Genomic DNA, 21761 nt, shown 5'->3' with positions numbered 1-21761 from the left:
GAGGAAACCGGAGCACCCTGAGGAGACCCCTGCGGACACGGGTAGAACACACCAAACTCCTCACAGACAGTCGCCCAGAGCAGGAATCGAACCCACAACCTTCAGGTCCCTGGAGTTGTGTGACTGCGACACTCCCTGCTGCACCACTGTGCCGCCCACATTCAGACAATTGAAACAAAATTTAAAATTGTGACACTTAATTTCTTTCCAATGGAGGCTGATGTGTTTCTGATCATTATCATTTGGACAGTCTCTTTGCAGATTATCCCTCCAAAATACATTTTTGAGTTTGTGATTGCCTTGGTGAACTCAATCTCCAAAACATCACTGTAATAACCTTAAGTTAAATTCCACCTTTGTGCTTGATAGTAGCTTTTAGTACAGCCGTGTTGGAATTTCTCTCCAGTCTTTCTCAGGTCTACTTCAACATTCTGCTAAAAACTTTCTCAAACATGTTTGTGGCCAAATTAACTTCTCCCATGATGTCTAAATGTCTGCCCCCTTATCAGGACATAGTGCATTTAGTGATGCCTCAGCACTAGGAATCCAAGAGAAAAAAACAGTCCGTAATCTCACTGAGAGTGTATTATATCCCTTCCTCTCCCCATCATTCAGCACATGAATATTTCATATGATTAAAAAAAAGTGACATGGTCAGTTAGTGTTGCACTGCACACTGGCATTGTTAGCAACAGTTTGAAAAGTAGTAGTGAATTGCTTCATATGTCCCAAAATAAGCATGCCTTCACCTAAGCATGTACCTGGGGGAGCATTAGCTACAGGGTGCATGTGGCAATGACTGGTGATTTGGGTAAGAAATACATAAAAGAATTGGTCATTGTCTTGGTGGGAAATAGTTTTGTGTTTCTTATCTATGTAATAAAATGTATTTGTACAGATAAATGACACAGTATTTTGAAACTCTTTGAAACATCCAGCAATTAAGAGAAATTTGTTTTATTTTCTAATTAAGCAAGACTAGTAATCCAACATTTTTATAAATATTTTTAATTACATATAAGAACATAAACATGTAGACACGTATACCATTCATTTCTACAAATGTATATATTTGCAGTTACAATGCAGTATATTTTATTGTTTTATCAGAAATGTAGACATTTATCAACTTGATGTGTATGAACAGTACTTTACAGTACAGTAATATACTGAGGTCTGCCGTTTGAAGATGTCCATATAAAAGGGTTGGTCCACACACAAATATTTAGGAAAGAAAAAACATTAATACTTTTTTTAAATCGTGTTAATCATATGACAAATATGATTGACACGGTTAATATTTTTTAAAACTCGGCTGAATTTTATAAATCTCACAAAAATAAACAGAAACAGCGTAACAGGAATTAATAAACTTGCATTTTTTTTTACACTGAGGTTTCGTAGATGGAGGAAGAATGTGACCGTATGATAAATGTTAAAATGTAGTCATTTAAGGCAATGCACCTCAACAAGTAATTGAGATATTCCTAAAATAAAATTTTACTCTAAATGAAACCAAAAAATAGTATCTGGTCTTGAAGGCAGCGGTACATGAGTGACACACTGGAGTGAATAAAACCGAACCGAGGACTTTTATCTGCTTCTGTTATGGTTATTAATTGATTGTCGATATTTGGATTGGTCATGAACAAAGCTGCTCCAAACTCAAAATGCGAATCAGCTACAAAATTAACATATGATCTACAGCGCAGTAAATCATCTTAAACAATTAATGAAGGTTGTGTTTTAAAGCCAACATTAAAGCATGCAACGACTTCCACTAGTATGTAGCCGTCGATCGATGGCGCAGGGTCTGATTGAGTGGCCTGGGGAGCGGGGCTATGAGCGTGAGCTGAAGACGTGAACGGCGCTGTGTTTGTTCGCGCGGTTTCTGTTCTGTTTGTGATTTTTTTAAACAAAAAAATCTAAAGGGGGGTTCTCGGGTGTCCAAACGTTTTACACTTTCCGCTAGCTTCCATTGATATATAACTTCGGTCAGTTTGAATTCTAGTTTATCAGTTAATGAGCATAGCCTAGCAGTAGCTCGCTAACGTCAGTAGCTGAAGTTTTCTTTTAAACAGATGCACACTTACTGCGTGTTACTAATAGTTACAGCCTATTAAGACAAGCAAATAAACAAAAACATGCAGGAGTTAATCGCTAGCGTCGATCACATTAAATTTGACCTGGAGATTGCTGTGGAACAACAGCTTGGGGCTCAACCGCTGCCCTTTCCAGGAATGGACAGTAAGTTCATTTCCTATACAGCTAAACATATTAAAACTATCGTTTTCATTAAACAGTCCAGAAACATCTCAGGCTAATATTCTACACTCTATCAATTTTATCAGCTCCACTTACCATATGGGTACACTCATCAGGACAACCACACAGCAGGCATGATTTGAGTGGTGGATCGTTTTCAGCGCTTCTCTGACACTGGTGGTGGTGTATGTGTGTGTTGCCCTGGTATGAGGGCATCAGGCACAGCAGTGCGGCTGGAGTTTTTAAACACTGTCCATTCACTATTGAACACTGTCTGATCCATTTGTACCAGCTTAATACGTACAAACACAAAACTATATTTTTGCAGTGTCGCCGCTGGACTTAAAACTATCCACCATCCAAATAATACCTTCTCTGTGGTGGTCCTGACCATGGAAGAACTGGGGAAAAGGGTGCAACACATAGACCACAGTCTGTAATTGTAGAAATACAATTCGATTCTATATCAGAAGTGAAGCTGTTAAAATGAGTGTAGAATACAAATGTGCAAATGTTTTAGTTCGTAAGTTTAATAAATACATAAACTCAATTTAACTAAAAACCTCCCTCAGATAAACAAACTTTTCCTGTCAATTATTTTTCTCATCAGCTTAATATATTAAATAGTTCCCTCAGATTTGTCGATATGGACTGAGGCTTTATTTAGGGAAGGCTGGCTAGTTAAACTGCCAGGACACATTATGAAATTGAGAGAGCACATTGTTAAACTGCGTATATTTGAATATTGGTTTTACCTTTATATCCCAGGAGCTCTGCCCAGTGGCATATTATAATTCTCACTTTTTCTTTATAGAGTCTGGTGCTGCAGTATGTGAGTTTTTCATGAGAGCTTCTTGTATGAAGGGTAAGTTCAAACAGCTTTATTTGGAGTGTTGGTGTTTGTGTGGAATAGACTGCAAGAGGCCTTAATATTTTTTACCAACCTTTTTATTCATAGGTGGTATGTGTCCTTTTCGGCATATTAGTGGAGAAAAGACAGTGGTGTGTAAACACTGGCTTCGGGGTTTGTGCAAAAAAGGAGACCAGTGTGAATTTTTACATGAATATGATATGACAAAGATGCCAGAATGCTATTTCTACTCCAAATTTGGTTAGTATTTCTCACATATTATTACCTCTACATTCTCCATTTGTCATTATAAATTTTGACTGAAACAAAGTGTGTTCTTACAGGTGAATGCAGTAATAAAGAGTGCCCCTTCCTTCACATTGACCCAGAGTCTAAGATCAAAGACTGTCCTTGGTATGACAGGGGATTCTGCAAACATGGTAAGGCTCTTTGTCTGAAATAGTGGACATACAGGTTCGTCAAGATAACTGGTCCACAGGATATATTCATTGACTATAATTGCCTAGACTCAGTTCATCATAAAGACCATAGAAACAACTTTTTTTTTTCATTAATTTTGGGTTAAAATCCCAGTGTAACAAAAACACACCAACAGCTATTTTGTAACTTGTATTTCAACATTGTATTCTTGAAATGGGGTCAGATTGGGTCTACTGTAACCTAGGACCGTTTACTAAATCATCTGAATTGTTAAAATAGTTGAAACACACCATTTAGAAAGAGAAAAATAAGCGTTTAAAATAAGCTATTTCTCTCTTGTATTATCCTGCAAATGAGGTGTCTCTCACATACACAAATTCACAAACTGTCATGTGACTGCATCCAGGATGTTCAGTAAATGTCATTTAGGGCCATTATGATTTAAAATTAAATATAAAGCTATGTAGGGGACATTCTACACTTTTATAAAGGGTTTGCGACACAGTCCAAAATCAAAATAATCCATTTAGAAATTGTAGGTTAGGAGCATAAATCTGCCTGAATCTTATAAATCAGTTTCTGTAAAACCGGCCACAAGTTTAAGACAGGGACCTGGAGGCTGTGGGTTCAATTCCCACTCCATGTGAGACTCTGTGAGAAGTATGGTGTTCTCCAAGTGTCCACGTGGGTTTTCTCCCATGGTCCAAAACACGTTGGTAGGTGGATTGGCGACTCAAGTGTCCATAGGGGTGTGTGTGTGTGTGTGTGTGAGAGAGTGAATTTGTCGCCCTGTGACTGCACCCCCTCCAGGGTGTGTTCCTGCCTTGCGTCCAGTGATTCCAGGTAGGCTACGATAAGCAGTTACAGATAATGAATGAAAGAATGAATGAAGTTTAAGACACCTACTGCATTTTTCTTGAAATCTTGAGGTTATCTCAGCTTTGTTGAAAAAATAGCCTTTACTCTTCTAGGAAGTCTTATCAGATGTTGAAACATTGCTGTGAGGATGTAATTGCATTCAGGCACAAGCTATAATGAGGTCGTGTACATATTACATTATTTCTGGATCACAGTTACCACATCTGAATTATTCAATAGGTTAAAACAAGGAAGATGATTTTACTTGAACATATTTAGACTATTTTTTTTTTACTAAAGATGAGTTTATATAAAAAAAAATTGGTATGAACCGTCCCCTCTTGTTTGATTTAAGGGCCGGACTGCCGACACAGACACACAAGAAGGGTCATCTGTGTTAATTATCTAGTAGGCTTCTGTCCTGAGGGCAAGTCATGCAAATTTATGCAGTGAGTTCATGCATTTATATATTTACATTATATTTTTGGTGATTATCACATTCTTGTCTTGATTGTTAACATAACATTCGACTGCTTGATTTTTTTTTTTAGTCCACGTTTTGAGCTACCTATGGGTACAACTGAACAGCCTCCACTACCTCAGCAGTCACAGACTCAGCAGAAGGTTTGTTTTTTTCACCCTATGTGTGCCAATGCTCATAATGCTGAAATAACTAATCATTTGTTTTATATCCACAATAGCAAAACATACAAAACATGAACAGATCATCATTATCACTGATCCAATTAACCAGCACCAACTCAAATATTAATAACAATCAAAAAATGCCACATGGTCTTGGGACAACACAGAATCAGAACAACATGGGTGGCCCCCGAGGTCCTCGTCCACTGGACCAAGTTACATGTTACAAGGTAAAGTTTCAGTTTCATTGAAAACTTTGTTTAATCATTTATGGTACTTCATATGGCATTTCAAATCTGGTTTACTCGTTATCTTTATTTTGCAGTGTGGGGAGAAAGGCCATTATGCAAACAAATGCACGAAAGGACACCTGGCATTCCTAAGTGGACAATAGTGTTGATTTGCAACTCCTGGAAATTTGTTGCAAGGTTTGAGAGGACTGGAGCATTTACCTTTCTTTGGAAGTGCTGTAGTGAAAGCCTGCCAGCCATAAATCCTGAGCAAGTCCTCTGAGAGGCAACTCAGGTTCTGTGCTAATGCAGTTTCAGCAGGTAGAAATGATTAATAAAGCCAGTCTGAACTGATGAATAAATAAATCTTTCAGATTTCATCACAAGTTCACATTGTTTTTCTGGAGAAATCACCCATTCAAGACGTTTTTTCCATGCCTAGTATATCATGAAACTGAAGGAAGCATGTTTCTTGCAGAATTGTGCATATTTTGGTATTATATTTTTCTATTAGCTTTCTGTGAGAGTGATGCGTCTTTTTCAGGATCACGCAGAAATATTTTACTTTGTAATAAGCATTTGAGGACTACATCTTATTCCAATAAGACGCAGTAACAAAGCATTGGTGTTTTGTTTAATTTTGAGCAAATTCTGGATTTTTACTCAAATGCCTTTGTGAACTTTTGAAAATACTGTTTTGATGTGGGTTACAAAGCTAAAGTGGTTTGAATGTTGTATAAAACACATTTTGTAATTTCTGGTCAATAAAATTCCATGCTAGAATTAATTATGGTAAAACACAAATAGCTATCTGTTGTAGTCTCAGCCACAGGTGCTCTGCCCACAACTACAGAGTCCGATACCATTAGTGCGTTAATCTGGCCTCACTGTTAGGATTCTGCCAGATGCATTCAGACTGGCTATCTGTACATCCATGTATACACACTTGTGTATTGTTTTGTACTGGTTCAACATGAATGCTGCCTCCTACATTCTATGCCAAAAATAAGAGACTTATATTTGGTTCTTGTGTGTGTCAATTTTTTTTCCTGCAGTAGTAGGCACTTGGCCACATTACCTGGTGAAAAGTACCAGAATCTCTCAAACCTCTAGAGAGTCCAGTAATGCAAGGCTATCTGTTGTGACATAGATGTCCAAGCATACTTATGTTTAAAGCTATTCAACCTTAAAATTCCAAACTATGATCGTCACAAATTAGATATGCATACAGAATTATTCACAGCTAAATAAAATCTCAAATCTCATCTTTTTATAAATTGCAAATTAAGTTAGAGACACAGATTCATTTAATAATGTATATTTTTTAAAGTTTAATTCTTGGTCACAACAAATCACTATACACATCATAGAAAGCTTAAATGTATGCTGATCACACTGACGGACAGTCTTTGTGGTCCATGGTGCCAAGAAGCTTCAGTGATACTTCCTCCACCGATCATGCTCTGTTGTGGAAAAGATGACATGAGAAATAATTGTAGGCTTTATGTAGCAGATACATCAATGAAAAATCTCCTTTGGAGGAATAAAAAAATATATACTGGATTAAATAGTTGCTCACTTATATGATCATATTCCCAGAGGTAACTCAGTGCAACGTAACCAGCAAGAAGCATTGCAACGCCACCAATACCTCCTTTCTTCACGTTGATGTACTTGCTGTAATATCTGTCATAGCCTGAAAGAGGCAAGATTATAACAATCATTAGAAAGGCAGATAAGCTTTTGATTTAAGTGTGAATTCCATTTCAAAATTAAAAATGAATATGTCATCAGTCTGAGATTTGTTTGATATGAAACACCATTGTAAAGAAAAGTCATTTTCAAGTATGAACTCAGGAAAATGTGTGTAGAAATAGGTACAGGCATTTTCTGGAGCCCGAGGTTGTGTCTTACATATGCGTTCTCACGGCTGGAAATTCTCCAGCGTGGTTTAGACATGTGGCAGCGTCTGTGTAGCACAGAGTGCATGGATTCATTGAGAATTCTACAAAACAATAACGGCCCAATTCACAGTCTGACTTTACCCAGATTTGTATTGTATTATTAGAAGGATAAACTCCAGGTAGCAACTGGTACAATTGTCATGGTCATTTGTGTTCACACATAGTTCTGCCAGGTGATGCCCGGAAAGGTTCTGGGTTTCTGTGCATGTGTGAAGTTATATTTACCAAGTCAGACATTCATATTAGTGCTCATAGCCAGATATCTGAAAACTGTAATGCCTCTAGGTCTTACCTCACTGAAAAATATTATTAGAACTGGCTTCTAGCATCATGCCTGATAGGTTTCATGGACATGCCTGAACATTTTACTTTATTTGATAAACTCTTGGCCTAAAAGTTCCTTTTTTATGATTATATATAAAGAATGCAAGAAAATAAGCAACAGAAGGAAAATAGCCTGGAGGGAAAAAAATCCACAATTGGCAGTTTACCTGGTAACAGAAGGTCATCAAGAGTAAAACAGGACCAGCCACCAAAAGGTCTTTGCAAGCTAGGATGCCTCATAACACCCATAACATGATGGGCATAACTTGGGCTTGGGAGTAGTGCTGTCAAAATTAGTGGTTGATCAATGAATCAGGCCGATTCATGCCATTTTGAGATAATCAATATCAGATTGATTCTGGGCATTTAGTGAGAAAATGCAAACATGCTGTTTGGGACTTGTAGTGGTAGCAAGCCTTTAACCAGCTAAACTAGATAGATTTAAGGGCTTAAAAATATATTGTTCTCATCTCCACTGAACAGTTTGCTAATATACGTGACTGATCTGATCGTTTTAAGACACCCAACATTGCTTACAGTTGGTTGCATTTGCTAACGGGAGATAATGTTAATGCTAGCTTTTGGACTGTGAATGTAAGAAAATAACTTACTTTATCATCAGCATTTGGGAAACAAACGTTATGTAACGTTCCACATACTGTTTCTGCTTTTTGCATTTGTCTCTCTCTCTCTCCCCCCTGTGGTTAGAATTATATACATATAATATTATGTTACATATTTTGAGCCTCAGTTCACTGAAAAATTAGCCTGTTAGCACCAGCTGTGCTTTTAAACAGTGTACACCGTCTTATTTCACTTATTTTTTTTAAACTTTTCTGTTCTTTCTAATGAAGATGAATGATGCGATTTCCCCATTGGGAAACCCCATTTTTATTGCCTGTGGACATTGATTTAGTTATATGTTTTTATTTAAAATAAGTACACTGCAAAGTTCAAACCGCAGACAATAATAGTGCTAAATAAATATTCATTTACGTTCAGTAATTTTGTATCTAATTTATTATTATTAACTTAATTGTATTTTTATCAGTGGGCGAAAGAAAAAAAAAAAACATTATGATATTGGCATTATATAATGGGCCATCGGTCGGCCTGCTCTAGGGTTGGACGGTATAATGATAACACAGTATACCGCGGTATTTCAAAAAGTGTGGTGGTATCTGAAAATGAGGGAGGTATTGATGACGTGTGTGTGGTGGATCAAATTTCTGTTCTTTGTCTTTAAAAGTCGACTAAAATGTTTATGTGCATTTAGGAGAGCCACAGGGAACGGAACTGTGGGAGCTCAATGACTGCTGATGGCACGGTCTGAAAATGGATGGATGATAAAACACAAGCCCAGTCTCCCACCGCAGTGTGAGTTTAGAGCTGAGTTTGGGTTAAAAATAGAGAGAGGAAGAAAGATGTAAACAGAAAGTTCTCAAAATCCTTCACTCGACTTTGTGCTGCTCACAGGTATATGACTTTATCCTCTAAATATGTGTGTTTTGAGCCTCAGTTCACTGAAAAATTAGCCTGTTAGCACCAGCTGTGCTTTTAAACAGTGTACACCGTCTTATTTCACTTATTTTTTTTTTAAACTTTTCTGTTCTTTCTTAGTTCTCTGGGCCCTAAGTCACCTGAGATGGACCGAAAGGCAGTGAAAATGTTCTGTAATCAGACGAGTCCCATTGATTTTTGAGAAAAATCAATGTCAGATTGTGTGTGTCAAAAACGACCAAGATCACGATTGTTCCCAATGAAAAAACAGCATCTGTGATGGCATGGGTGGTCTGCATATATGTGAGGGTACAATTATTGCGGAGCGTTCAAACATTTTCACACAGAGTCCAGTTTTTAAGGACAAAATATTCGTATGTCAAGTTTTTGGAAAAAAACACCCACATTGGCAGTATCTTTCACACCGAGTCCCAAACTGGCGGCCTGAGATGCTGCGTCAGATTTTGAACATGTTCTATATTCTACATTTTATGGGTGCATTAAATCAGGCCGGCCACTCGGAGCACTGTTGACATGGATACAGATCAACAAGTGAGCAGGAAAATGGCAACTGAACAACTTCTCTTTTTCGTAGCAGAACACAAAAGCTTAAGAAACAAGCAAACTTGCTGACCACTAAAATGTAGCCACAGATTCATGAGTAGCTCAAGTCTTGTATACAGCAATGGGCAAAAATTTGACTTGCAAAACTGTAACAATTACAACATTCAATTCCCAAAACAATAGAAAACCTGCCTTTGTAATATACTACTTTAAGTGAAACTTTAACAAGAAGGGGTTTATGGGTTTATCAGCATGAAGATCATTACCTCTGCGAGTTGAGCCAAGAAGTCCATTGGGGGTGAAATCTCTTGCACCAAACCAGGATGGTAGCTCACCCAGCTTGACATCCATGAGCCTTTTCTCAGCTAGGGGAACTAGATTAAGAAAGTTTGGTCAATTAGCAAACAGCTTGGTTCATCAAAATAACCTGACCTTTATTACGAACATCTTTGCTGTTTTCAGAAGTGCCCTTGAGCAAGGCACCCAACCTCCAACTGCTCCCCAGGATGCTGGGATGTCTGACTGATCTCTCTACGCGTGTGTGTTGACTGTCCCTACAGTCAACAGTTTGTGTGTGTGTTTGTTTATATATGGAATCACAATTCCAATGTGCTTCTGTCCAAAAAAAAGTCTACATTAATAGATTCTAATATGCAAATTGACAATGCACATGTATAAGCTCATTGAAAACCTGCCATGAATAACTACGTACAGTACTTTGTCAAACATTTTACACACTGCACTGTACTTCGTTCTGTTAAAGATGGATTTTCAACTTTAATATATCTTTTAGTTTGTAAGTTTTCAAAGTTATTGATATCCAGGACATACCCAGAAACGCCAGTCATGTTACCCTATTCTCATGCTGTCATTCTCTACTCATGTACCAAAAAAAAAAAATGGAAAAAAAAAAACACACTTTTCACATCTGCTTTCACGTGGTACTTTTATCTAATTAGTATTTTCTTATTTTAGGTCCTATTGACTTTCGTGCAATAGTTGACGCCAGTTTTTATAAAATGTGTTTTAATCTGACAAATACACCATCATTTCCAAGCACGAAAGTAACTGGTGTCCCAAACGTCTGACTGTCTGTCATTGAGTTACACTAGAGCTAGCGCTAACTGAGCTAGAGTCACTGCAAAGCTTCACTATGACACCAAATCGAGGACAGCTAGCGATAAAAGAAGATGCACAAAAGGAACACGAACAGTGCAGCACGTATGGGAGTTAAAATGTATCCCGTTTTGTCCAAAGCTGAGTGAGACGAAAAGAAAGGCGAGAGGGACACACCAAAAGTCCTTGACATGACTCCAGTGGGGCCTTTATAAATACATGCATTCTCATCACATTAAGACAAACCGCGATCCAAACCGGACACAATTCAACCGAGCTTAATGCCCAGAATATCAGTCCCGAGCATAATTAATATCTCAAGCTCTACAGCTAAGCATTATTCATTCAAACAAGCTTCAGGGACTCGTACCTGGTCTGTCCGCCATCTTGCTCTCGGTTCGCAGGGCGCCGCTGTGGATGTTGGGAAGAAAATGGAGTGGAGGCTAAAGGGCGGGAGTTAATACATGTATCCGTGACGTTTCAGTCTCCCATTGGCTCATTTATTTATTTCGGCATGCTTTGATGAGAGCTGAATCTATACCTTAAGTCTCTCCAAGCTCCCTACATAGATTGCTGCATGGGTCATTAAACTAGTGCTGCTACACACTAAGAGCGCAGTAAATAATAAATAGGGAGTCAAGCAGCTTACTTCAGAATCTAAACAGATTCATATAAGGTAATTAATTCAATATAACCAATTAATTGATTATCACGCTTTGGGACTATGAGCCATTTGGGACTGAGCCTGTTTTGCAAAGAGAAATATATATATATATATATATATATATATATATATATATATATATATATATATATATATATATGTGTGTGTGTGTGTGTGTGTGTGTGTGTGTGTGTGTGTTTGAAAATGTGCTTCAGCTAGAATTGTTGCCTTCACTGGACTTCTCAAATAGTAAAAATGTTCACTTTTTAAAATTGGACTCATGGGTTATTTATAATAACATATAGTAATATATAATAATATATATATTTAAAATATTTATAAAGATTACAGATTCAAAATTACTGACATGTTCCACTGACCTGTAATAGGATGAACCATTGCTACTCTGGGCTTAGCACTGCGGAAACAGCACTGTTAACTTTTTGCAGGGGAGGAAACAGCCCCACACAATCCACCCCTCCACCTGTTTTAGGACAGTACACTCAGCACCTGTAGGGAAAGTCCAGGAGCAAAAATACCAAATCTTATCTAGTGTTCCTTTAATTATTTGGCCCTTATCTGATAGTAAAATGATTTTACATTACAAAATGCTGCATTTACCCCCTGCCAGGCTTGTAATTTTGAAACAAGTTTTTAATCCCAAGACGTTTCTATCATAAACCAATACTATTTAATCAGGCTTTCTGGTACATATGTGCCATTTCATTTATGTTGTTGCAAATAAATTGTAGACTGTGAAGAACATGCTTAAAAAACGTTATTTTGCAATGGCATCAGCATATAGTCTGTGCTTCAGAAAAAAGTAACTCCAGACAGGCTGTCTTTGTTGTGGTTTGCCTGCTTGGCAGCTGCCTGTTTTTGAGATTAAGGATGGACAACCTCTGGGTGAAGGTGGCATGGTGGTGCAGCAGGTATTGTTGCAGTCACACAGCTCCAGGGTCCTGGCGTTGTCAGTTCATGTCCTGCTCTGGGTGACTCTCTGTGAGGAGTTTGGTGTGTCCTCCCCGTGTCTCCGGGTGCTCTTGTTTCTGCCCACGGTCCAAAAACACACGTTGGTAGGTGGATTGGCAACTCAAAAGTGTCTATAGGTGTGAGTAAATGTGTGAGTGTGTGTCACAATGTGAAGGACTAGCGCCCCCTCCAGGGTGTGTTCCTGCCTTGTGCCCAATGATTCCGGGTAGGCTGCGGACCCACTGCAACCCTGAACTGAATAAGTAGTTATAGACAATGAATAAATGATGAACCTCTGGGTGAACTACATTTGACTACAACTGACAATTTTTATCAAAACACAGCATAATTTGTTTACACCTTAATCATTGAACTACTTTGATCAAATTGTGTGAATTTCTCTTTTGTCACCAGCATAATGCATAATGAAGTTGTAAACCTTTAATAATTGTGTAATTCTGTTCCACTAAGGGCTGTTTTATCAACAGAGATTTTGCTTGACTAAAACCTTTTTGCAATTCATGTTTATTAAATACTTTTCAGACTAACTGGAGTTTTCTGTGTTTTGTAACATGAGTGTTATTTTGGCCTTCTATTTTATAAGTGTTAAAAACCATTTAGACCCACTAATGTTTCTAAAATCATTACAGATGAAGCAGAATATTGGGCTTCATTATTTAGCAAATGATGCTCCAAGTGCTTGTTTCCTGCACACACTTCCAAGGTCATGGGAACATGTGTAGTGCAGGACTATCATTTGAGGGTGAGAGGTTGTAATCAATTTCTGCCACTCTGCTGCATTAAGATGCAGATCTTTTTATATGGCTGTCTGCCAGAACTCTCTTGGCATGAATAGATTCAATGTGCAAAGGGGTGAATTGTATTCATTTTGAGATCTGCAGTATTTTTACTATGGATATCTGGCCTGTAGACAAAAGAACTTTGAGTCTATATGAATAATTAAAGAGATGTTAAGTGATAAATGCTGTGTTTTTGTGGAAGATTCTTAACAGTGTGTTGCCTGCACTACTCCTCCCCTAAAGTCCCGACACCTGCTCACAATTATAGCTGTCATTATCATGTGTATAAATACTCCCTGATTTTGGGTTTGTCTTTTGCATCTTACTGTGAGCAATTTTTAGCTTCCTACATTTCAAGTGCCAAGCTGAAAAACCTATCATTGTGTGCCTGTTTTGTGATAATTATTTGCAAATAAACATTTTGTATTTGTCAATTTCTGTTCACTGTACAAAGCCAGTTACCTGAAAAGTTGTAATATGTGTAAAATGTAATAAAAATACAAGTCTTAATTTATTAATCCTGTTTATTCATTCATTCATTATCTGTTATCGCTTATCCAGTTCAGAGTCACACTGGGTCAGAAGCCTACCCGGATTCAATGGGCACAAGGCAGGAATACACCCTGGAGGGGGCACCAGTCCTTCACAGGGCAACACACACAAATTCACTCACATCTACAGACACTTTTGGGTTGGTAATCCAGATACAAAGTGTGCTTTTGGACCATGGGAGAAAACCAGAGCATGCGGAGGAAACCCAGGCAGACACGGGGAAAACACACCAAACTCTTCACAGATTAATCCTGTTTACCATATATTTAATTGTATGTATTTGTAATGTTTTGACTGACAAGCTTGATTTTTTTATTTGATGGTTGTTATACACTGAAAATTTTCAGTTACATTTTTTGATGGTGGACTGCATTAAGAAACAGTGAATTTACTTAAGTATTCCTGAGTCATTGGCTGTATTTATCACAGAGGTTTCTCTGGATTCTCTCAAAGTTCTTGTTTCATTAACACATTTTTCTACATGGCGAATGGTGATAAATGTTCTCCTTTACTGTCTGACAAAGCTTTCATGAAATTTGTTATGAATTGATGAGCCACAAACAAATTTTCCTTACAGAGACTTTGGATGCCTCTGTTGGATTTTCAGAATGTTTTACCTTGAATCTTTAATATATACTGCTCTATTGATCTACCATCGTTTTTGGTGTGTGTTGTAGTCATTAAATTCAATCTATATATTTATAAAAATACAATAAATTTGCTACGTCAGAACACTGAACATCTTTGTACCTTTGACAGCTAAATAAAAATTTAAGAAAATTAAGTCACAGATTTTTGTTTCTTCTCAGAAATGACATAATCTCAAACATTATGAGAATTGATTCATAATGAAATTTAATGTCACTGTATTGTTAGCGGTAGTACCAATCCCAGAGAGGGACTTGAACCCACAATCTCCAGGTCCCTGGAGCTATGTGACTGCAACACTACCTGCTGTGCAACTGTGCTGCCCAAGGTTTGGATTAACCCCTTAAAAACAAAGCAATGCAAAACATATTTCACAGTAAATGTTTCCAAATGTTTTGCTGTTATAATATATTACAATGTAGCCAGTGAAGATAGAAGAGAGTATAAGTGGGTGGTAAAAGGTTTTGTGGAACTGAATAAATTGACGTGTACATGACCTTCAGACACTATAGCTTTCGTTAATTTTATTCCATGCCTGCCACATATATGGAGCTGGCTCATTATTATCTTCTATAGGTTCCCAGTTTTTTCTCCTCAGTTTTCAGGTATTGCAGCACGTCTATCATGTATATTAAATGATAGGACTAATCTGATAAAAAAGTAAAGGAGATTCAACTACTTCATTGATTTTATTGCTAAGGATAAGCATGTCTCCAAGGAGCCAGTTCTCATTCCTAAAGCTAATAGTGTTTGACAAGAAATCAAACTGTGTCTTGCAGAGGAGGAGAGGCAATTATATTTTGCATTAGTTATTCAGCTCAGTGATACGTCACTGTGGATGTCAGTATGTCACACAAGCTTACACATACACTCACATTTGCTGAAGAGTCTGATGCTATTGCGTTGGTCACAGTGTCAGCACTGGGCCACATTCTGCTGTCCTGCAATCTCAATGCTTGGTTTGTGGCTCTAACTCACAGTTTGCCAGAGATCACAGTGGCAGATACAATTAATGATTAAATAAGGGCAGGGCTGCCTCATTACTCTGCTGAAGGCCAAGCTCTCCTTGCTGTGAAACACCGCCCAGCGTTCCACTCCTACACACATGCTGGATCACCCATATTGCTCTTCCAACTCAGTTTTAAACAAACCGTAAGATCAAAGGAACCCACACCCAGAGCCACACTCAATCCCACATTTAGCTCAATTTTACTTTTATCACAAATACTAATTGGTACCTACATTCCATGGTAATTTTTATCAGAAAGTACTTATACTGTTGTAGGTTTACTGAATGCTTCTGTTGCCACACTATATATCAACTATCACATTTTATCAGTAATCACCATAAGGCCAGCACTTATTATCACTTAAGATACCACTTAATAATTTATTTCATTTTAAGGTGCTCCCTTTACTAATACTGTTGATAATCTGTGCTCAAATCCTGCTAAATCACCACAGAAAACCATGAAATACAATGGAATGCAGTACAGCCTTTAATCACGAAATTCAATGCCAAGAGTTAGCTATAGTATGGAGCCTCCCTCACTGTGGAACAGTGCCATTGTGTTCTCTAGACAGAAGGAGCTCCATCCAGTACCATCAGGGGCACTGGCAGAAATTTTGGGCCCTGTGTAATATTTTATTTATTTAAAAGGGACATATTATACCTCAGGGCGGCACGGTGGTGCAGCAGGTAGTGTCGCGGTCACACAGCTCCAGGGGCCTGGAGGTTGTGGGTTCGATTCCAGCTCCGGGTGACTGTCTGTGAGGAGTTGGTGTGTTCTCCCCGTGTCCGCGTGGGTTTCCTCCGGGTGCTCCGGTTTCCTCCCACAGTCCAAAAACACACGTTGCAGGTGGATTGGCGACTTGAAAGTGTCCGTAGGTGTGAGTGAATGTGTGTGTGTCTGTGTTGCCCTGTGAAGGACTGGCGTCCCTTCCAGGGTGTATTCCCGCCTTGCGCCCGATGATTCCAGGTAGGCTCTGGACACACCGCGACCCTGAATTGGATAAGCGGTTACAGATAATGAATGAATATTATACCTCTTTTTAAACAAGTTAGCATAGGTCTATGGGCTATACAAAACATGTTCATAAAGTTCTTTGAACAAAATCACTCTCACATAAAGAGATCTCACCAGTTCTATTCTTGCCAGTTTCAGTCCCTTTCAGAATGAGCCGTTTAATGCACCACTTTTATGCAAATAAACTGTCGCTGGTCACGGCCCACCTATCCCATGTACACTGAATGCTTACCACATGTGAAAATGACAGAAAACAGAGGCGTGCCATCCAGCCCTATATGTTAAATTATTTTTGTGATCAGCCCTCCAGCATCGAAGTCAACATTTTTCTGATTCTGTAACTGCTCCAGTTCTTAAGGTGGAATAGAAGAAAAAGGAGCAAATGTAGCTGTTTATTCTCCAGCTTCCAGATTTTGTCACTTTAAAGAAGTAGTTTTATCCAGGGGCCTGTATCTGCTTCACTATTTAAGGTGTTTAACGCACTTAGAAATAACTGTATCATTTTTTAATGTGGTATGAAATAGTAAGCAATTTTAGACTGTATTGGTGTGTTTGGGGAAGTTTAAATGAGTACTAGACAGTATATAAACATCAGTATATTTTTACATTTCACTCTTCAGCTTCAAAGTTGGCACTCTGGCACTGCGAGGCTTTTAAGGTCTTGGAGAGCAGCTATGCAGTGCACACCACCTCTAAATACATTCCTGCCGCTATGTACGTAGATAATTATTTATTAACAATCCAACTTCAAGAAGAACATTCACAGGTTTACCTCACTGCTGTTCCCGCAGCTCAGTCTCGTGGAGTCTTTTTTTCTTCTTTCCATTTCCTGAAGGATAGCTTCTCTTTATCTTCTGATTATACACAAAATCTCCCTAACTTGAGATAAAGGGGCCTTTGTTAATTTGCGGGGCCCTATGCACAGTGCGTAGTGAGCATATGGGGTGGCTCTGCCTGCACAAACACCTTCCTGAATGCCAGGGTAGTTCTATGCAAATTTCCCTAGTGTGATGTTACAATAAGGGAGCCAAACAGCTCGTAGAAACAAATGATTCCCAAAATCTTTCAAATGGATGGATGTGTATTTTTCACAACTGGAATTTTATAGGAGCAGTAGAGACCCAAGTGGAAATACATTCATTTTCTGAAAACGCTTATCCAATTCAGGGTCGCAGTGGTGCCGGAGCCTACCTGGAATCACCGGGTGCAAGGCAGGAACACACCCTGGAGGGGGTGCCAGTCCTTCACAGGGCAACACACACTCACACCTAGGGACACTCTTTTGAGTCACCAATCCACCTGCCAACATGTATTTTAGGACTGTGGGAGGAAACTGGAGCACCCGGAGGAAACCCATATGGACACAGGGAGAACACACCAAACTCGTCACAGATACTCACCCGGAGCGAGACTCAAACCCAGAACCTCCAGGTCCCTGGAGCTGTGTGACTGCGACACTACCTGCTGCGCCACCATGCCACCAGTGGAAATACACAGGCATGCAAAAAGTGAGTTTTGCATAATATGTCCCCTTTAAAATCCCCCCATAAATCATGTTTTGATTTTTTCAAAAGTAGTTTGCATTAGAAAGTTAATTAATAATCTGAAGATAACCTAACTAAGGGCAAGACCATTTCCTATTTTCCTTGGGCTAGTTGCTAGTTGACTCTGATAACCAATTTCCTTATGATGTTTAAGAAGCTGAGGGAATTTATGGTCCTGGGAAGATGGGGCCTTGAGTACTTACGCACACTCCACACACCTGCCTTGTTGGTAGACATTGGTATTGTACAATTAAAGACTATAAAAGCTCTTCTTTTCCAATTTCAAAAATTATAGCGATATAATATATAGTCTAGCCCATTCCCAAGAGTCAGTTTAGTTTCTGATGACAAGACCACTTATTTTGCTTCATTTTAGTGTTTCAAAACTGTTTTCACTTCAGTGGCATTTCTATTCAGACTTACAGAATTTCCATACCATAAGATGTCTAATGTCTGAAATTGTAAACCTACTAACCCTAATTTATATGTAATTTCAAGTAGCATTTCCTTGACTGAACATTAAAACTAATTAAGTTTGCTGCACTCTTTCCGGATGGGGCTGAGGAGGACTATTCCCGTGGATTTTATTAGATAGGAGCCCGGGCTATATCTGTTTCCTTGTAGTGGGCTATGGATGCCTGAGATTTTGAGATAGTGTTTAGTCCACCAATAAAGTCACTTAATTCTGGGTATATATCTTGAGCTCTTATTAAAGTCTTCTTATGTAATATGTAATATTATGAAATATAATATATATCATGCTTCTGTGTAGAAATCTATTTGTTTTTAGCCAAATATTTCTGATTGAATAGCACAAAAACAACTTGTAGGACTGTAAGACAATGCTGAAGCTTCCGTTGCAGTTGACCAGCTGCAACATTCTGTAGTAAAGTTTTATTTTTCATTTGTCTTGGGTACTATGCATCACAATTTGTGGGCAATTTGTTGTTGCTGTATATGTTTGAGGGTTCAGATATGACAGCAAGGATCTGTCATCTGTGAATAGATAAGCCCCACTGGTGAGTGAGGAAAAGGTTAATTAAGAACCCATCAGTCTGCCTGAGCTGAACTGTGAGCATCATGTCTGAGACATTTTGTAGACTCATAGTAGAGAGGAAAACAGAGCTGCAGTTGAATGGCTAATGAAACATCCCAGGCAGCCATGTGTGCATACAGGCGCAACAGCCCTCTGGGGACGAGCTATTGGGTAGCAAATTAGATTCCCTCGGGGTAAATGGAACAACCAGACTAAGAATAGAATTATTTCAGCTGTATGAAAAGGATTGTTTTTGCTGTCTTTTGTACTCATTTGCCAAATCGAACACGGGTAACATTAGAAAGAGAATCCCTTAAAGGCAACATCTGGGGAAAAAACAGAAGATGGGAAAGATCAATGAGCAAAACACTGGAGGTTTCTAATTATTCCTCAGTTTCTATGAGATGATGCTGTTTTACATCAGAGTGAATAACTCTGATTAACACAAATCAATACCAGTGCAGGGTGTCACAATGCTACTCAATAATATGGCCACAAGGCCATGTTTTATATTTACTGAGTGTTCCTCTTGGCTTGACCAGGCAAGTATACCATTGACAAATTGCCCATCTCTCAGCTTGAGGCAGAGCTGAAAACAGGTAGCAATCAGTATGCAAAGTCACGCATTCTGACGCTGCTCTCGCCTGCGGGATAAATATAGACCAGAGTGCATCTCAGCAGTTTTACGCTTGAGTGGTGTCCATGCAGCATCTTCTTTCTACAATCGGGCCTAAATCTTTGCTGGGCTCTCGGTTACTTTTCTGCTCTTTCTGGAAGGCATTGTAATGTAACTCACACATTCAGATGCTTTTCACACCTCTGCACCTATTTCTGATATATGCTTTGTGGCTCACAAAAATGGGTGTATGGTAATATTACTGCCCGCATGGAATAAACATCTTCTTATGGATATTGGATTTGTGCTTTACATCACAGGCAGATCTCGACTCTTCTAATCTCAATGTTTGCTTTGAATTATGTCTTATGATGCATCACAAATTATTTAAAATCATGAACCAAAAGGGAATCATATCAAACACCTCAGAAATGATATAAATTCTTCCCTCACCATCGATGTATTTCCAGCACCACATCCTAGGGATAAAATAAATGAAATATATTCAGTCCGGATCCAGCAAGGCCCAGCCTGTAATATTTCTCTAGTAAAGTGTAAGCAGTGAAGCAATTTTGTGACCTTTTTCTGCATCCATAAGTTGGAATATCTCATGATTAAAGCTGCAGATTTTGTCAGTAATATAGCATTGCATTCCAAATCTGTCAAAAGGTGAAACAAAATGACAAACTATTTTACAACATTTTTCCTCCCAGCATTCTATGAATTTAGAACCTTGCTTTGCCTGTTTCAGTGAAGTAGTCGTGATTATTGAAATCATTGTTCATGTGTTCAGTTTATTATATTGGTTATATATGTCTAATTTACAGCATGTAGGGATAAAACACTCAAAATGCCCAGTGCCTTGTTTTTTTTCCAGTTTCTTTGAAATGCAAATTATGGAGTCTATTGTAAGCTTGCCCCTCATTGAGTGTCTCAGCTGAGCTTTGATCATTTCCAACACTGTCCTGCTGTTGGCTTGCCTCACAGCTTGATCTGGCGTACCAAATACATAGCAACTTAGCACTAAGATGCACAGACTATATTACCACTGTACATATTACCCTGAAGTACATTCTCACTTAAGACATAGTTTAAATCCTTTATAAAATTAATTTTGATTTCCATGCTGGTGTTCTCCAATCTTGTTTGAAAAAAAAATGTATTCCATGCTGGTCTAAGCTTATTTATGTGGCTTTATATCCTACAGGTTTGATGAGATTTTTAACTGGTCGCCCAGTATTGTCATGCCTAAACACAAGTCTGCGGACATCTTATCCAATATTTATTTTTAACTGAAGCCTACTAATTGATAGTTTGCTCTTTTTTTTACTGCAATAACAGCTTCCACTATTCTACAGTGGACTACATTTTAAAGAAGATTTTTTTTATGATTTTATGGCATTCAGTCATGAGAGCACTAGTAACGTCATGTACTAATGTTGATTAATTTTGGATCACAAATGCCACATTAACACATCTCAAATATTGCTTCATCACTCCAGAGAATACATTTCCATTACTCAATGGCCCAATAACTGGGGACTTTAAATCCCTCAGAAACAGTCATAACAGTAATTATGAGCATGGTGCACTTAGGCTCATGTGCATCTGTTCCAACGCTTTCCATTTTGTTTCATGCTTTTCTGTGGAGATTACCAATGGTGTGCATTATTTTACCTTTTGTGTCTACTGTGGATGCACCCTATGATTGGATTTACAGGGAAGAACCCTTATGAGGATAACAAAAAGGACACTGTGTAACCTGACCAGGAGAAGTTTACCAGGACTTAGCCCCGAAGCCAGGCCTGGGGTAATGTCCAGAGTTTGCATTTATACGGTATGTGGTTTTTGCTTGGATCAGAATATCAGCTTCACTTGCTGCTTACCGTTCAACCAGAATCCAAATATAATGCACTTATTTGCTTTATTTATTTATTTATTTATTGATTGATTGATTGATTGAAAGTGTAAATCAGAATCTGAAACAGAATCAGACTGTATTGGCTTACCCTATAGATTAGGGTAAGAAAGATATTTTCCCGTTTTATTTATTTGAAGGTTTTAAATCCAAATTTAAACCTCTAAATCCATTTATTGCTTCCAGTTTCTGAAAAGAATAACAGCTGGCCTAGACAACATTATTTT

General features: G+C 38.3%; 2 protein-coding genes across 2 annotated transcripts; one reads left to right on the top strand and one right to left on the bottom strand.

Moving 5' to 3' along the window:
* The first annotated feature begins 1798 nt into the window (after positions 1-1798).
* On the top strand, positions 1799-6310 carry cpsf4 (cleavage and polyadenylation specific factor 4). Its single transcript, XM_066675599.1, has 8 exons — positions 1799-2247; positions 3080-3130; positions 3224-3376; positions 3460-3555; positions 4770-4863; positions 4966-5038; positions 5116-5289; positions 5385-6310. Exons 1-8 carry the CDS (start codon positions 2145-2147, stop codon positions 5451-5453), a joined length of 813 nt encoding a protein of 270 aa, XP_066531696.1. The 5' UTR covers positions 1799-2144; the 3' UTR covers positions 5454-6310.
* A 284-nt stretch (positions 6311-6594) lies between these two features.
* On the bottom strand, positions 6595-11236 carry atp5mf (ATP synthase membrane subunit f). The gene is made up of 4 exons (XM_066675600.1): positions 11128-11236; positions 9908-10015; positions 6869-6985; positions 6595-6752 (listed from the first exon to the last, which is right to left on the bottom strand). Exons 1-4 carry the CDS (start codon positions 11141-11143, stop codon positions 6724-6726), a joined length of 270 nt encoding a protein of 89 aa, XP_066531697.1. The 5' UTR covers positions 11144-11236; the 3' UTR covers positions 6595-6723.
* Between the last annotated feature and the right edge of the window lie 10525 nt (positions 11237-21761).

This window comes from Hoplias malabaricus, chromosome 6, assembly GCF_029633855.1.
Source record: "Hoplias malabaricus isolate fHopMal1 chromosome 6, fHopMal1.hap1, whole genome shotgun sequence".
NCBI classification, from domain to species: Eukaryota; Metazoa; Chordata; class Actinopteri; order Characiformes; family Erythrinidae; genus Hoplias; species Hoplias malabaricus.
The sequence above is the reverse complement of the archived record's forward strand: the minus strand, read 5'-3'. Positions and strand labels throughout refer to the sequence as shown.